The 19117-nt window shown below is 37.1% G+C and overlaps 1 protein-coding gene across 2 annotated transcripts in view; it reads right to left on the bottom strand.

Moving 5' to 3' along the window:
- Positions 1-19117, bottom strand: part of mgmt (O-6-methylguanine-DNA methyltransferase) — a 422264-nt gene that overhangs the window by 297500 nt on the left and 105647 nt on the right. For both annotated transcript variants that reach the window (XM_087998971.1, XM_087998970.1), the window contains one exon: positions 16380-16519. In XM_087998971.1, the coding sequence (XP_087855097.1) occupies positions 16380-16519 (140 nt within the window). The remainder of the gene's footprint in view (positions 1-16379; positions 16520-19117) is intronic.

The following is a 19117-nucleotide window of genomic DNA, read 5'->3' as shown; positions in this document are numbered from 1 at the left end:
AATGAAACACAAACAACAGAAAACAGAATAACAAATAACTTATCCTATCCGATAACCCAACAGACTATCTCAACTTCTTGATGCTGTTCAAAATTCTTGCAACAATCCCCATAAACACCCCTTGGCACAAAAGGTAAAATAAAACACAGGGTCTTACAGGATAGAGGTTAGAGACAGAGAATACCAGTATGGACCTGCTTCTGTGGATCTAGCAGCCTTCTTTCACACTACTGCTAAAAAACAAACCAGAGAAAAGCTGATCTGGGAGAACTGACCATAGCCCATTCATTGTACAAGTTGTTTTTCTTAAAACTTGAAAGCCGCTGGCTGAGGCAATATCTGTCAGCTATTATTAAGCTGGCCCTAAAACCCTTTGTCGCCAGACTTTTCGGAGTCTGTGTTTTTTACAACCTCTCTAAAACAAGGACTGCATAACCTTGTTAAAGGAGCAGCTTCCTCACAACCATTATTAAAGTGTTTAACCAACATTTTAGTCCATTGCGTTTTGCATATTTCTTATGGACATCAAGTTAGATTTGCTTAGCAAAGAAGGAAAATTGAACTGAAAGTAAAAATATGAAGATAGTGTTGAGAAAACTATTTCAGATATTAGAAGCTGGTTTATAAAAAAAAATGTTTACACAGTGTCTCAGGTTTCCAGAAATATCTTAAGTCGCTTTTCAAACCACTTATCACATTGATGAACAATGGTTGTTGTTATATAGGTAGCTGTGACAGCCATTTTGCACACAGAAATATTCCCAAATTATAAAAAGATAAATAACTAATTCACTGGTTTGTGATAGTGATAACTGAAGCAAGAATGTTGATTAGCACACTTGGTGAATCCCTTCCCTTTGAGTAGTTCCATGGGCTCATAACGGATCAGTTTAACCACGAGCATTGGGAGCCTCAATTTAACATTTCATCTGATGAAAGCCACTGCTGACAATATCAGTCATGAGGTGGCTAATCATTGTTAAATGATACTAATATTTTGGTCCCATTAAAGTAGGTTCAATCTGGTTGCAATAGTCAACTCAACTTGAAATTTGTGTGCTCTTAAAGTTGTTTAGTTAGGTGACTCTGAACCGATGTGCTACGCTCTGATTCTCCAAGCAAGGTGACCTGAAATTGACTTTTTAAAAAATAAAACAAATTAAAGCATGTTTAAGGACAGGTCCAGGAATGACACTGAACATTTTGCTCTCTTGTATTGAAACTAAATGTGTGTTATACTTCTTTCTGACAAACCGAAGTGCGTCTATTTTCATTTTGAATTATTTTTACTAAATCTAAACTGCCTGCACTAGGTGGCAGTCCATCCTACAGATTACTAATTCTAAGTCTGGAGTAGTTACTTTTTAAGTTATGTTTACCTTGCAATGTTTTTAAACATAGTCAAATCTTTTAACCAACATGTTATGCAAGGAACATATAGTTGGTCCAATAAGCTTGCTACATCCTAAGACCTGCAAAATTTGCTTTTGACTTGGTTTTATTTCCTGATTTTTTTTTAAGGGGAGAGCAGTGGGGCACCTATGAGAAATATATCTTCAAGAACATTTCTTCCCGGAATCTTACCTTCCTCATTACTAATGACATGAAAGTTCATATCAATATCTCAGTGATTCTAACCTTCATAGCAAACTGATGGAGTAGGCTCACCCTGTTGAACAGTTATGGAGTCGAATCAGGTCATACTTACAGCATTCCTTCAGTTTGTATATCGATAATTATAATTTTACATGCATCTATCAGAGACAGATTCTTTTTCAACTGCTTCGACCTCTGCAAATGCCTCTTGCCAGGATATAACAATATTTTCTCAATCTGCACTAACTTGTAACATAAAAATGTAGATTATCACATTCCGCTGCTGTTTAGAACAGATATACCGAGAGTCTCAAAAAAAAGTCTAAACCAAGAACGATTCCAAAACCTTCATTACTCGCTCCTGGTTGTATACAGAGGACGTTTAACCCATCTTTCATGGCTGAATTTCTTCAGCAGTTGAACTAGAATGAATGCTTTTAAGACATGTGCATAATAGAATCAATCACTGCACTGACAGAGATGAACTGCTTTCTGACTGGGAAACCATCTTCGATTGACCTATGGAGTAAACTCCAAACCTTTGCACAACCTTGAATCTCCTGCCTTAAAGCTCTGTGAAGGAAATTCTTTTGACAACTCTTTTAAATTGAGGCATTAGTCCATTTAGAAGTAAACTTCACACTGAAATAGCAGTGTAAAGAAGATCATAGAAGTGGATATTGTATTCTCCACATGCCATCACTAACAGGGTCTTAAGCATCATTGTGAAGGTTAAAAGGATGGACAACTTATCAAAGCCTCAAATGCACTTGTTATGGACCATATCAAACCCCCTCAAAGTATATTAAGAAGATAGCCTAGACCCTAACTTGTTCTTATTTTAAAGATAAGTGTTAGGCTGGACATTCCAGATGTAGTCCGATCGGTCAAAGTACTCAACTTTAAGCAAAACACACTTTATTTTTACATTACAGTTAAAATGCAGACAAAATAAATCTATCGAACAAAATAATATATATATTAATTGCTAATTAACTGTTCCAATATAGTAAAATCCTATAAACACACCCCTGGCAAAAGCAAATCCAATAATATAGACTACCTCACATATAATTCTAGCAGCAGGAGGAGAACTCCAGATTTTAGCTGTAACAGAGAGAGGAATAAGAGCTTACATATTCTGCTTCAAGACCCCAGTAACTACAGAAAGCTAAAACGAAAAATCCTGGTTCTGTGGGAGCTTGACCCCATCAATTCAGGCTGTTTCTTGTTTCAATTTTTAAAATAATCACTAAGGCCGCTCGAGATATTTATTTTATTGGCTTTGAGTAGACTGCTCCTCACATCTTTCTCAACCTTCCTTCATTAAAAAATGGACAAAATACACCTCTTCAAGCCATATTATCATCACACAGAGAAAAGTGTACTGAGAGTACGGTCATGCTGTAATAATGAAAACAGAATAGCTGGTGAAACTTTATCTGAACCCATCTAATGAAGGGTCACTGGACCCAAAATATTGACTTCGCTTTCACTCCACAAATGCTGCCAGACCTGCTGAGCTTTTCTAGCTACTTCTGTTTTTGTTTCAGATTTTCAGCATCCACTGTTCTTCATTTTTTCGTTCATGTTACAGTAACCTCACTGCTATATGACTGAACCAAAAGGAGATAGGATATTTTTACAGTTCATGTTGGAAATAATCCTTGATGGTGCAAAACAGAAACCAAAGGTTTTATCTATTTGTACGAACAATCCTCCAGATGCCAAAGCTGAACTTTGATACAAATATTTTGTTTTGAAGCCATTTGGGAAGTCCTAAAAATGTGAAACTCAACCAAAAACTTGCAAAACCCTCAATCTACTTTTGACAGCAAAAGCAATTCATTACTCAAAAACTATTGACAAATAAACAATACTGACTCAAGGGCGGCACAGTGGCTAGCATTGCTGCCTCAGAGCGCCAGGGACCCAAGGTTCAATTCTAGCCTCTGGTGACTGTCTGTGTAGAGTTCTGCCGGTATTTGTGTAGAGTTCTGCCTGTATTTGTGTAGAGTTCTGCCTGTATTTGTGTGGGTTTCCTCCCACAGTCCAAGGATGTGCAGGTTAGGTGGATTGGCCTTGTTAAATTGCCCATAGTGTTCAGGATTGTGTAGGCTAGGTGCATTAGTCAGGGGAAATGTAGAGTAATAGGGTACGGGGATGGGTCTGGGTGGGATACGGTTCATTGAGGACTTGTTGGGCCAAATGGCCTGTTCCTATACTGCATGATTCTATGATTTTCAGGCAATAGTACGTAGTATTGAAATGAAAAAAAAGACAAAATACCTAGCGTATAATCTTACAAAACCTTGTAATACATTCAGCAGAAGTAGTGCAGCTTAGTGGTAATGCACTTCTCTTGTAATCAAGTATCATAGGCTAATATTCTGGTGACATGAGTTAAAAATCCACTTATTAGATGGTGAAATTTAAAATCTGGAATAAAATGCTAGTCTAATGGCAACCATGTTGTTTAAATAAAAATCCATCTGGCTTAATAATATCCTGGCCATATTTACCCAGTCCAGTCTATATCTGGCTTCAGATCCACAACCAAATGTGGTCGACTCTTAAAACCCTCTGAAAAGGCTGAACAAACTATTCAGTTCAAGAGCCAATAATGCTAGCCTTCCCAGTGACACTCACATTCCAGGAATGAATTAAAATTCTTTATTCAGATTTTAAAAAACGATAATATCACCAGTATCTAGTTGACTTTATTTGACTGTTAAAAGAGTAATTCATCGTAAAACTGTATTATGGCTAAAGTACATGTTATAGAAAAATAAAATCTAAAATCTGATGGAATTATATTAGAGAAGCATAATGTGGTATGCAATTTACATTATCATCTACATCTTCAAAGATAAAGAGAAGTGGTCCACATTGTTCCTTGAAATATGAAAAAGATTTTCACAGTTCTGTACTGAATTTAATCAGTTTATTCAGACCAAAATAATCTTATTAATCTTATTAAATGCAATGTTGTTTAAAACAATTGCTTGTAGCTTGCTTGTATTTATTGGTCAAGGAATTCTATGCTGACAATTTCAGGATGATTAATGAAGGCACCTTTTTTCTTAGAATGTCAGACTCTGCCTTTTTAACAACTGACCTTTCATAGGATACTAGTGAACTCATAATTCCACTTTTGCACAGTTTCTTATTAGTAGAGTTAAAATTAATACTTATGGGAATGGTGGTTAAGCCTCTGCACTGTAAATCTTCCAGTCCTCCAAGCTTCCACAAAGAGCAAAGCTCCAATCTTACCTACAGCATTTCCTTTTAACAACCTTGTTTTAAAAATTAAAATAACACTTTATTTCATGAAAGAAACAATCTGCAGTATCCTGAACTAAATGTGGTTCAATTATAAAACATTGTAATATTATTCTCAATTAGGGATAATATTCCTGTTATTATGCAATACTATCTATCACAGTAGGGGTTACAAAATTATACATGCATTTGTACAATATATGTAATTTTGTATTATTCATAAAAAGAAACACTAAATGGCATTTGTAATTTCCAATAAGGTATGTTCTTTGTCATTATCCATTTCTGCACTTAACACAGCAGGCACAATAGCAAAGAACATGCTTTAAGATGATTGGCAACAATCACAAGACAGGCCATTTGCGTGATACTAAGGATTTAAAATTTGTATGAAATATTCTGGGAGCAGGTTGTGCTAACTCTCCAAAGGAATTCACAAAGCAATGGAACTATTTGCCGACTGTTGAGAGTTTGATTCATGAGCCAGTGCCCATCCATATGCCAATGTGCTTTCACACTGCATGTCTGGAGCCAAACCTCCTCAGAGTTCATCTGAAGCTTTAGACTGGGGCTGCAAGGGATCCATTTTTCATGTATCACCACGATTGTATGTGACTGGTGATGAGCTGATGGAGGGTGCATACAAGAGATGTGCACCTTGGCTCCCTTTTCTACTAGCTACCCACCAGCAGTGTGGGCTGAAAAGAAATAGCAATTAAGTAGACAAAATCAGAAAGCATGTTTTCTTTACTCACACACTGATTCTAACACATTGGCCTGGAGGACACACCCGAGGAGAATTGAAGGCTAAAAGTCAGAACCCTGACAACACATTTGGAGTGAATCCCAAAAGCAGAATGTTTATATATGCCAGTTTCACTGCAGAGCATGAACATGACAAGACAGTCAGCCAATGTGTCATAATCCACCTTGATTGGTGTGGAGAATGAGTGTTCAGGTCACTTTGAACATGGGAGGGACCACTGTGTTCCACTGATCAGCCATTGCCTACCTCAAATCAACCAGTCCTAACTCTTAAGACGCTGACCTGCCAGGGTCCATTTGCTTCAATAGGAGGTTGGAAGTCTCTTCTCGATAGGTAGGGGTGAAAATACAACAGATTAACAAAAGTAAATGTGCTAACTGTCCAATTAGCAAGCTAGACTGTCAGGATCACACTTACGGGATTGAGAAATGATTTTGCATCTGGTTGATAATGTGCATGAGACAGCGGTGACCAACATGGAATACAATAGGTTGATCATCGACATCCTATCCCTGTTTAAGATCAAGTCCACCAAGAGTAGATCACTGAATTAGAAATAGTATGCATTTATCTGGCAGGGAAGAGTTCATACCAGAATAAGGAAGTCAGTACTCTCCTTGATTGAAAGTCCCACAAATGGTTCAGAATGTATTCTCTCCATTCAAATAGGACCAGTTTCACAAGTATCTATGCTTCATCACTGTGCTGCACTACAAGAGTGAAAGACCAACTTACTGAGCAGCCTGACATAGCTATCAGCAGCATCCCTAAATCAGAACATCTTTATCTACTGGGGCATTCCAACACATGAGTGGGTTTGCATCATGAAGCATAACCTATGTCAGGCATCATGACCTATGAAAGATAAAAATAGAAGGACAGAGACAATCTGAGTTTTGCTACTACCTTGAACTAACACCTCCTTTCAGAACAAGCCATGTCAACCAGGTGTCCTGGAGACATCCAAGGTCAGCTGGATGCCAAGCAGCTAGGACTCTCTGAACAGCAATTTCAATACCCACAGCCAACTATGATACATAAGTCTCCCTGGCTTGCTCTAGGATGGAGAGTCAAACCTCAAAGCCTCCATATTCAAAGCAGAAATGCTGCCCTAATGTTCAATGTCAGACACCGCCTGCCCAGATGAAAATCAACCACATTACACAAAGCAAAATGGTACACACTTCAAGACACTATCTACAATACTGCATTCTTAACATATGGGAGGCAAGATTGGAAAATGCTAACTTGTAGGAGACTATGACTACTTGTGCTGGAACCTATTATTGAAGCTTAAGTGGTCAGCTTATATTAGTTACAACAGAAATCAGAGGTAGAAAACACTGAATGCAGTAAACACTACTTCAGCTGAAGTTCATAGAACTGCAAGGCTACTGGTTATAATTCTGCCAGAATACTCCAATATCCTTTGACGTCTGGGGCACATATGAAAAGATCAAATTGGCAGGTCAATCAGCAAAAATAAACAGCCAATTGAATCAAAGGCTGGGGAGGTCTTCACCATTTGTTAAAAAAATGTTGGAGAGACAGTAGTTTATGGAATAATCTTTCAACAGGATAACAATAAGGTTCCAGCCTGGTATATCACTGAATATTAAGCATTGAAGTACTTACTCTGTATATGTAACAATATTGTAAAGAAACCCAAACCTGAAGATATTTTTGACTTTGCTTTCTCCTTGACCACTCCGTCTTGAACCCAAACTCACTGGGGTGGGCTCAAAACCACAGAATAAAAGAAATACTGCCATCATGGAAAACATGTTTACCCCAACACTCTCATCAGACTGCAGGTCTGGATTGAACACATCTTTCCTAAATTCCAGAATGTTTGGAGAACTGGAAGAACAACAATGGACATGACCTGAGGCTAACAGGTGCAAAAGATACGCTGTTAACAAAGAACATCACTACAGATTGCCTTCATCAATCTCAACAAGACATTTAATTGTGTGACCAAAGCTGTCCGCTTAACCTGCTGGAGAAAATTGGCCAGCCTCATTGCAATCTTCTCTTTCCATATCAGCACGATGGGCAAGGTCAGCTATAATGGGCCAACATCAGAACCCTTAAGATTTGCATTGGAGTCAAATGAGGCTATGTTCTGGCACCAACATGAGGCTATGTTCTGGCCTATCAGCCATGATTGAATGGCGGAGTGGACTCGATGGGCCGAATGGCCTTACTTCCGCTCCTATGTCTAATGGTCAACACACTTTGGCATATCCTATCCTTTGCTTTGGGTCTGCATCTTCAGGCCACCTATAATGGTTATGTACATATCTTCTGTGCCAGAATGGCAAGTTGTTCAGTCTTGCGTGCTTGACACTCCAGACAAAACTGTGCACCAAGTCCTTATCGGAGGGTGGCATTGTTAATGATGCTGCAGAAACTTTCTGTATGGAGGTTCGTCTGAAACAAAAGGACCAACTCTCTCACACTAGTTAAAAGTTTGACTTGACCATCAGCATCAGAAAGACAAATGTAGCTATACTGGCATGTATCAGCATTGACATCATGACATTGGAGGTAGTTGATGGTTTAACATATCTCGGCTTCAAATTCACCAGCAATCTGTCATTTAATGTTGAAATCAACACAAACATTGAGAAAGTTGTAGCTATGATTTCCAAGCCAATTAAAAGAAAGTACAAAAATATGGCAACCTGACCCAGAGCACTAAACTGTGAGCCTACCAAGCCTGCATCCTCAGCCCACTGCACTGTAGTGGTGAACATTGACAAGGCAGGAAAAAAAGCTAATGGCTTCCACTTTCAACACCTCAGATATACCCTGGGCATTTCTTGGCAGAAAACAGTGACCAACTTAGAGACCTTGCTGTGTGCTAATTCCAGCAGCTTAACTCATTGCTAAATCTATAACATTTATGCTGGTTTTGCCACATTAATAGCATGAATGGCAGCCCTTTACCCAAAGACCTCTGAATAGGCCACTGAGTCATGACCCTCTGACCATCATAACTCTACAACAAGGACGTCTGCAAGCAAGATATGAAGATGGCCAATAGCGACACTGACAACTGGGAGATAATGACAGTTGTAAGTTCTGAAGACTAACTGTTTGGTAGGGAATTTGAACAAAGATGGTCACCTGGCCAAGTAGAGGACCCAGAGGGCTTATGCCCGAAACGTCGATTCTCCTGCTCCTTGGATGCTGCCTGACGTGCTGCGCTTTTCCAGCAACACATTTTTCAGCTGCAATGGATATGTGCCACACTGAATACATACTGAATGCAGTAAAAAATTCTGTCAATATTTTGTAAATCCTACAGATCTGGAAAGATGATTCTGGAGAAATGAACGTAAAAATTATAACATTCTGGTGTCCAGGAGGGTTTGCAAATTTCTTGCTTTTCTTCGGAATCGAATCATCCAACGAATGTTCTCTTTTCTATGTACTACTTTAGTCTAAAATACACTGTGTATGGATTAAGGAAAAAGGGAATGATAAAATGTCAGAAAGAAATAGCAAAAACGAAAGCATAAGTGCAAGAATTAAGAAACCAGATTTTTCATGCTTGTCTATTTTAACTGTGTTAGCGCAATACCATTTCAACAGAGTATCTTCCATGGAGAATGCACGAAAGAATATATTTATCAAATTGATACTCGTTGATTTAAATACTTGCCGATTTTGTCTAAAGAAAAAGTGGAGGAGCTTTAATGTAACATTGGTTTGCTTCCCAAAATGTTCCAATTCAAAATATTTAAGAGTTCCTAAAATGTTAAATTAAAGTGGCTGTTTTATTATATCCCACTATCTTTCACAATTCCCCATACTTTCTCTCACATGCAGTGTACAACAGATATCCTCTGCTGCAATTAACCTGGCTGGAAAGATGATGGACCAATATGACTGTAACTACATGATAAATTCATCTCTTTCCTCATTTGAACATATTGCAATGTTACTGATATTAATAATTTTTTGCTCTAGGAAATAGGTGAAGCTTACAAAAGAAAAAGTCCTTGACCAAAATAGCAAAGGATATTATACCGAGAAATGATCTACTGATGCAAATCATTAAATCTATTTGCATTTGCTTACTGAACCTTAACAGAGAAATTAAACGACATGCAGGAAAAGGGAGATGGTTTTGCATGGTTACAGGAGACATCTTGGAAGATCCAACTCTATGTCATTAATTCTTCCATTTTTCCTCATTAACAAGTAAAATGTTTTTACTGCATGAAAAGTTTTAATAAATAGAAAGAGCAGGCGAACTGGTAAGGGAAGTTTGTAATATAACCTGCGACAGTGTTAAATTGTCTATGAATGTGCTAAATTACTTTATATTTTCAACAATTAAGTTGTTTTAGAATAACACCTGCTAACATTTCTTTCCTAATATTAATACATAACAATATATCATATTTCATTAAATCCAACACATCACATCATGGTTGCTTCTTCACAGTCCAAGCTATTAGACATTTTCTACATAACTAACTGCTGCTTTTCACCTGCAAGGTTCTGTATTTCAACCTTGCCTCTGGCTATTATCCTAAAGGCTTAAAAATGGACTTCCCATGAGCAAACATGGATTGCAAGTCATTCGTTTGTCAGCATTTCAACTTTTGTCAAGGGGGTTTCTCTACCTTGGTGAAAATTGACAGGATTAGGAATTCTTGTCAGATAAGTAAATTTCTCCACTTCCATCAGCTGCACAGCTAAAAGAATGTTTTGGTTCTGTTTAAAAAAGTTGTCAAGGGAAATAAACAAGTCATTTTATGTATTTTCACATCAATATATTTATAGTTTTATTTTATCATTTGTACTATTATTTTCAGATAAACTTGTCTTTGTTGATTTGAAGTGAAAGAATCCTTTTTTTGCATATTATAGAATAGGGTATCCCTATATAATGAACATTGAATAGAAAGTTAATGCTGATTAACTTGCTTTTGCTATTTCCATGGACAGAGGACCACAAAAATATGGGTTTGACTCCTGCTAAACAAATAACTCATTGCTTCTGCGCTATACATTTGGAAAAATGGATAACAAGGGAGAGTTACAAAGTTATATCATATCAAAGGGGCGGGGGGGGGGGGGGGGCGATGCAATGCAATAAGCTTAAAGATTGTAAACCTGAAGCAAATTGTTACTCAATTTGAAAACCTTTGGTGGAAAGCATTTTGGTGAAGGTAGCAACACTTCTTTTAAACGAATAATCTTTGGTAGATGGTCTCTAGCAGCACCTTGAAAGACTTTCTAGCAAGGCCATTGTACGTCCCTAAAAAAAACTAAACAAAGTCCACGCAGCATATTCTCCAGTTGATACTAACTTTTGAATGGGATCCTAAAACTGGTTTTAGGAACCTGATCTGCATATTCAATGCATGTTTCAGGCAGAAAGCCTGGACATTTGAAAGTCATCCAATTCCAATGTGGCTATTTGCACAGTTCCAAACAGAACCAGTCACCAGTTATTATGACCAAAAAATTGCTGCATGACCGCCCCAATTTTAAATCAAGTAAACAGGTGTGATATGGATTCTCTACTCTCATCTGATTTTTTTTTCAGCCTTTATATGAAAGAGACTTCAACATAACAAAAGTATGGAAATTTATAAAGCTGTCATCACTAATAGTCCACATGGTTCCTGGTATTTGCTCTCCAGTGTACACAGTACACAGCTAATCACACCTTGATGTGTAAGCAAACAAAATTGTTTACATCATGTGACCATTAGGTATGCATTTTTCAGCCACAATAAAGATAATGATGATGTTAGTAACATGGCTGGAACAAAATTTTATGCCAGCTGAAGACTCCAGGCCAACTCGAGTGAAGACAACTTGACCTTGGCTTGTTTTCAGTAGGAAATGTCTACAACACTGAGTCTGCCATAAAGTGGTATCTTGATTGTGCCTGCACAAGTTCCCATGAACTTAAGGAAATTATTAAAGATGGATCTCATAGGCGAGTTTCTAATTTTGGCATTCAAGATGCAAATCCCATTGCAGTGTTCATACTTACATATCAGCTGCTTCTAAGATCTGCAATAGAATTTATCACAATGTTTGAACTATTACATTTCACTTTTTATTTTCAATGCTTATACACTTATCTCATGGCTTAAACATGAACTAATGCCTTTGTTGCCTCCTGCCTACTTGTAATTCAGCAATATTTTGAAAGGACTTTGTGAATGATCTGCCAAGGAGGTCTTGGTTGCCAGTGCCACAGTCTCCCTAAAGCAACAAACCAGGATTTGTCGTAGGGACAGATATTCACCTGCTCACAAACTTTTTAAAAGAATGTGTTCTTGAGATGTGAACATCACCTACAAGGGTAGCGTTTACTGACTATCCCTAATTACACTCAAGAAGATAGCAATGAGCATATACGATGCAACTGAGAAGAAAAAGAGGGAAAAAATGAAATAGCAAAGGACAGAAATTAATTAAAAAGCTTGACATGAACTGGCACCAGAAAACTGAGTAGAATGGCCTCCTTCTATGCTATATATTTCGATGCTGCTATGATAAACACACTGGATAGAGTTAATATGTGGGCGTGTTGGAATGCAGGTGAAACTTTTGCTGAGGACTGACTGTTCGTCCTCAGGAAGATGGAGGACTGGGGGGGATGGTAAATGCCTGGCAGAGAGTTGGGGCTGGGGCATTGTGTTGTACTGGAGTTGTGAGTGGAGATTGTCCCTGGGGGTGTTATATGTGTGTAAGAACAGTCATGTGATTGGCAGTGACATCAGTGGTCATGTGACTGGCGGTGGAAGTGACGTCAGAGAGTTGTGGGGGTGGTGTCAATGGAGGTGACGTGCTCAATTAACACAGCTTTGTATAGACAATTTATAAGACATGTTGATAAAAAATGTCAATATTCTTCCATAGGAAATATACACATGCACATTGATTAAGTTATTAGCTGTTATATCTTACATTATAACAGTAACATTAATATACTACAGTCCTCATTTGATTGAATTGAGGATAATAAGTAGGACTACAAAAAGATCTTGCTGTTTAGGTCCAACAAAGATTATTTTCAACTCAAGCCCCGTCAGCAACATATTAATTTCTCCACTCATTGTTTAATCCGAAATTACTCCTTTTTTTCAGAAATCAAAATAATTTAACAAATTCTGCAACATGCATTCCGTTATGGTTAAAAAAACCCACATTATGATACAGAACTACTACAATGTAGTATTGAACAATATTGATTAGGAGAGTCTGTGTACCCAATTCCTTGACTATATGTCCTGTCCATCAAATGCTGAATAAGACAAACTGTTTTACAGATCTAAGACAGCAAAATTGAGCCACATTTCACATACCTCAACAGCACCTACTTCTCCTTTAGCTCTGACTCTACTCGGCTATTTGCTCAGATTAAATATGGTGCTTGTGTAGCTCTGTATTTGGTGGAATAAAGCTGACATTTCTAACTGTGATGCGGTGTATCAAGTTTACCATTCCATATTTCTGGATGTAACGCATTTACACAATTGTCACGTGCTGACTTCCCTGTTGCCTAATAGCTTATTTCTTTTCCAAAACATATCACTTATGAAAAAATGTTGTGGTGTCTTCTCCTGCACCTTAATATTCATAAGTTGAATACGAAAGACAAAAAATATTCGGCTAATGAGTTCATCCGTGTCAAAGTCCTAACATTCATTCATCATAGTTTGAATAGTGTATCAAAAGTCCAGAGATTTTGCCTTCACTCCTGTACCTGGAAGTCAATTCAATACATTGATTACTCTAAGCAAAAAGTAGAACATTCTTAAAGTCACCCCAAAATTTACCTTTCACTACTGTAAACTAGGCTATTCCATAGAAATTTAGTTATATATGTTTCCATATCCACTGCTGTTAATTCTTTCATCCTTTCACTTTTGTACCTCCGATGGCTAGTTGGAAAAACCAAAATGGGGATAGTTTTTCAGGTATAAAACAGTTCTGCAATGCTTAAGACCAACCAGGATCTCTTCTCTAATGTTATTACAGTTCCAGGTCCAGATACTGTGTTTTGAAATAAGACGATAGGAGAAGTAAAAAAATCCATTCTCTAAATAAATGCCCCATGATTAATTTACAGCTATTTTGTCAACAACAGACTGTTAGAAGCACCACACAATTTTGAAAAGACTACCACACTATGGTCACATCTCCCCATCTAGAGACTTCCACATAACAGAAATTGTCTGTCTCCATGATGCTTACTCTTTCGTACCAGGACATCTCAGTATCACACCCAAATCAATCATAATAATTTCATTTTGAGAATTGAAACAAAGTTATTCAAAACTTCAACTTGCACTTTATTACAATGCACATTAAAACAGCCTTCTTCATTTTAAGCTACTAACCTATTTACTTTAACTTCTTTGACCCTAGTGTGCTGCCTAATCCTGTCTCTATCTATTGCCATTGCTTAGTGAATACTAACTTAACAGTAATTATAGATTTCAACCACTTATTTGTCAATATTTCAACCAGCTCTCCAGTGGAATATGGCTTTTTTCATCCTAAAAAGAAACAAATCATGAACTTAACTGATTCAAATATATCTAGTTTGTACTTTGGAAATGGTAATAACATAAAAATATCAAATGCAAAGATTTAAAATAATAATCTACCATATATTTAATTGTGTAACTATTTTAGGAGCCATGTTAAGTACGAAAACAATTGAACAGGTCAAAATTTTCAATTTTAGAACTGTGGCCTTTATGAAATGGCTGCTTTCAGATATATATCCTTCTGAACTCACCAGTAGTTATGAGCACAAGAAAGCTCAGTTTTCTAATATATTAGTACTTTGTCATTCATTTTAATAATAGGAATCATGTCAAAATAATTTAACTCAATGTTTTTTTTCTCAATATCTTTGCTGAATATTTCTCTAATCCTGTAATTGTAAGCAATTGCTCTACAATAAAAACTGTCAATTGAAGAACACATTGTTCATAAACTCCAGACTCAAAATTGCAGTTAGGAACCTAGTCTAATTATTACATACAATCTGCTGATTATACAAATTCTGGGACATTGTTTTTCATCTTAAATAGTAAATGATGTAAAAAAAATGCTTGCTGCACCAAATGATGCATATTAGTGGAACAGATTACACTACTAAGGGATTTTTCAATGATTGGGTCGAGGATATTGGCTTTCCTCAGTTAAAAAATGCAAATAATACAGATTATGCAGCCATAAGGTTCAGAATACCATCAAGTAGGATCAACCATAACAAACGGATCCAGCAACATTGTTTTTAAGTCTAGGTAAGTGTATTCTAACATGCAGAAGATAAAAAACTTTAATACTCCATGGTGACAAAAATATTACATTAGACTATTTATCTGTTCAGGTAGAAACATGTATTACATTCCATTTCAGCTCAGCTGTAAGGCAAAATTCCCACTCTCAGTGCTTCTTCAAGCTAATGGAACCAGAATACAAATAAATACACTAACCACTGAAAGGGATTACATTTATTAAATTGCAAGGATGTATAATTGTACTTGTCTTGTAAACAACTAGATTTAAACTTTTTGCCCACAAACTGTCATGACTGGAAACTGCATGTGAGGACAAAAGGATTGTGGAATGTTAGTGAACAACAGGATTGTGCATCTCCTTAAATAATTGAGAAGCAATCATAGGAGGGATTGAGAAGCAAGAAGAATTAGTGAACTGAACTCAAAACAGGTATAGAAAGATAAATAGAGCAAGCAAAAGAAAGATTAAGGAGGAGACAGAAAGGTATGTAAGAAATAATTTTAATAATTTCCTCATAAAAATCACAACTTGAAGACATGTATTTCTACAGTAATAATTGTTTACTTTCTAGGCAAGAAAGCTTGGTTGGCCATCATTGACAATCATTAAGCATGAGATCCCAGTTACACTGTGAATAGTGATGCAGCACAAGTATACAACAACATTTTGCAATTCATCATTCATTGGCGTCTCCTCCTTACCACAGGCTTTTTCCTACTCATGCATAAATAACTCAAGGCATCGTTCAATTTAATCTTTCAGCAAAGTTGCCCAAAGAATGATTCTTAGCATCTTTACTTATCATTGTATCACTTCAAAACAATTGCAATATGTAGCTTAAGAACATTAAAAGTTACTTCATAAGGTGAAGTTTTGTTTTATGCACGCTTAGGCAAATAGTTCTTATTTACAATTATTTTTGGAGTTTGAATTGAGTTTATTTAAGGGGATTCTGGTTAATATGCATGATTTTTACTATTTTATTTATAACATCCAGATCAACAACTCAATTTAATTAAATTTTACAATACACTTAAAATGTAAATAAAAAATACATTGGGTCATACTAATAATGGCAATTTTCTTAAATCAAGTAAGATTCAATTAACTCAAGGCTCAGTTATGATCTACCCTCATGTTGAATATGTTTGTGTTGATCATTTTTTATTTACTTTAGTGAACCCTATATTTGCTTAAACCTCAGTTCTAGTAAGTGAAATGTAAATGAGGTAAGGATTTAAGAACAGAAAAACACAATATTTGAAGTACTCCGCTTGTAGTGCTTCAATTAACATGTTTTAAAAATAATGCAGTATAAATTCTTGCTTATTTGATACAAGATCTTTGACTCAAAAGGTTTATTACATGAGGGACTTTATTCTTCTCTGTGATTAATTATAATTAAAAGATCGAAGATCCATCACAACATACACACCTGTCCTTGGGTACAAAATTCTCCGACAGCTGAATGAAGTGAATGCCTTCTTCACAGCCAGATACTTGTATGGCACCAATAGGACTTTGCAGAGCTGCTGTTACTTGCTTGCAGTGGCTTGTGTCGTTCTTCTTGGCAACCTGCATGAACAAATCACTGGTCCTTTTAAATGTTTAAACAATCACCCCCTCCTGTCCTTGCACTAGCCAAGAGTTATTTTTAAACTATATTAATCCTTTGAGCGTTTACGGATCAGTAAGTATACTTAGATAATTTTGAACAAGGTAACAGTTGTTCAAAGTAACAATGATAGCAAACATTGTGGTGGATAAACACTCACTTTCACTCAAATGTTTAGTTTTAGGCATTTCTTTTCTCATATCATATTCTTATTTTCTTCTTTTATCTCCTCAATTCTCCAAAGATCATATTCCCCACCCACTGGTACCCACATCTCTACTTCAACCTAACAATGCGGCAATGCTAGATGAGGTTGCACTTTCCTCACACAGTAATAACTGAGTTGTGCCAGATGCTAGCCAGCTGTGGGCAGAGCTCACAGGGGAGACCTTCAGCTAAATGAGTCTTGATATCATGGTTCCCCTTTGGCAAGGAACTGAACTCAATTTTTTTGCTGACATGTAGCTCTTCCTCCAGAATTACCAGAGCGCACATTCAGGAAAAATTCTGCTTCTCGTAGGCAGATCTTCAATTTGCCACAAATTGTGCGGCACATTTTCCATCATAGACACATCTTTATTGGAATATTGTTATCAAACAGCCTCCCTAATGTTAAAAGCCATCATGTTGTCCTTTGATGCTGACTGTTCTGTTCCTTATCCATTCTAGCCCAATGTAGAGAGTGGTGGTAGCATGTTCTGGGATATTGAGGTGGACTGTGAATATAGACTGTCACTGTCAATATTCTGAATCCCTAATAATAAATGGGTAAAAGTCGTGAATGCTACACTACCAAAGCAAATAAAAATTGTAATCCGAATTTCATAATGACGAAATATCACATAGTGCTTTATAATTAAATACTTTAAAACGTAATCACTTATGCACTGTGTACAACAAAACAGCCAATTTTTACAAAACACATTCCAGTAAACATTAGAGATAATAGTGAGGTCTGAGAAGATTTGTAGCTCAGGTTGAGGTTCTGGATATAGGTTTGCTCGCTGAGCTAGAAGATTCAGTTTCAGACATTCGTCACCATACTAGGTAACATCATCAGTGAGCTTCTGGTTGAAGCACTGGTGGAGTGGCCCACTTTTTATTTGTATGTTTAGGTTTCCTTGGGTTGGTGATATCATTTCCTGTTCTTTTTCTCAGGGGGTGGTAAATGGGATCTAAGTCAATGTGTTTGTTGATGGATTTCCGGTTGGAATGCTATGCTTCTAGGAATCCTCACGCATGTTTCTGCTTGGCTTGTCCTAGGATGGATGTGTTATCCCAGTTAAAGTGGTGTCCTTCCTCATCTGTATGTAAAGATACTAGTGAGAGTGGGTCATGTCTTTTTGTGGCTAGTTGATCCTGGTGGCTAGTTTTCTGCCTTTTTGTCCAATGTAGTGTTTGTTACAGTTCTTGCAAGGTATTTTCTAGATGACATTAATTTTGCTTGTCTGTTTAGGGTCCTTCAAGTTCATTAGCTGCTGTTTTAGTGTGGTAGGTTCGTGGGCTACCATAATGCCAAGAGGTCTGAGTAGTCTGACAGTCATTTCTGAGATGTCTTTGTTGTAGGGGAGAGTGGCTAGGGTTTCTGGACATGTTTTGACTGCTTGTTTGGTTTTGTTGCTGAGAAATCAGCGAACTGTATTTGTTGTGTACCCGTCTTTTTGAATACACGGTATATGTGATTTTCCTCTACTCTTCATAGTTCCTTAGTGCTGCAGTGTGTGATGGCTTGTTGAAATAATGTTCTAATGCAGCTCCATTTCTGGGTGTTGGGATGATTGCTTCTGTAGTTCAGTATTTGGCCCATATGTGTTGTTTTCCTGTAGACAGTGGTTTGAAGGTCTCCATTAGCTGTTCGCTCTACTGCGACATCTAGGAATGGCAGTTTCTTGTTGTTTTTCTCCTCTATCGTGAATTTATGCCAGTAAGGGTATTATTGATGGTCATGAAGATTTCCTCTAATTTGTTTCATTTAGTGATGACAAAGGTGTCATCCACATAGCAGACCGAAAGTTTGGGTTGGATGGTTGACAGAGCTATTTGTTCAAGTCTCTGCACTACGGCCTCCGCTAAGAACCCGATTTTGGAGATCCCATGGGTGTTCCATTGGCTTGATGTAGGTTTTTTTGTTGAAAGTGAAGTGGATGATAAGGCATAGATCCATTAGCTTGACGATACTGTCCTTGATGAAGTTGGTGGTATTTGCTGTATGTGTCTTTGGTTCTTCTAATAGTGTAGTCAGTGTTTCTTTGGCCAGGTTGATATTGATGGATGTGAACAGAGCTGTTACTTCAAAGGAGACCATTATTTCATCCTCTTCTATCTTGGTGTCTTTGATGGTCTTCAGGAATTCTTGGATGGAGTGGATGAGGTGGCGTGAGTAGATATAATGCCCGGATAATCTGTTTTGAGTGACTTTATTTGAGCTTGAATATTGGCTCAGATAGCAGACAGAATATCCCTGCTCTCCTTTGATTGGTATTATGGGGTATTTTACACTTACCTGAGAGTGCCGATTGTAATTCATTTTACTGTCACAGACAAAAGATGACACCATT

Source organism: Chiloscyllium plagiosum, unplaced genomic scaffold (genome assembly GCF_037043375.1).
Source record: "Chiloscyllium plagiosum isolate Xiang-an unplaced genomic scaffold, Cpla_swu_hap1 HiC_scaffold_22, whole genome shotgun sequence".
Classification (NCBI taxonomy): Eukaryota; Metazoa; Chordata; class Chondrichthyes; order Orectolobiformes; family Hemiscylliidae; genus Chiloscyllium; species Chiloscyllium plagiosum.
This window is presented reverse-complemented; position numbering and strand designations above follow the sequence as displayed.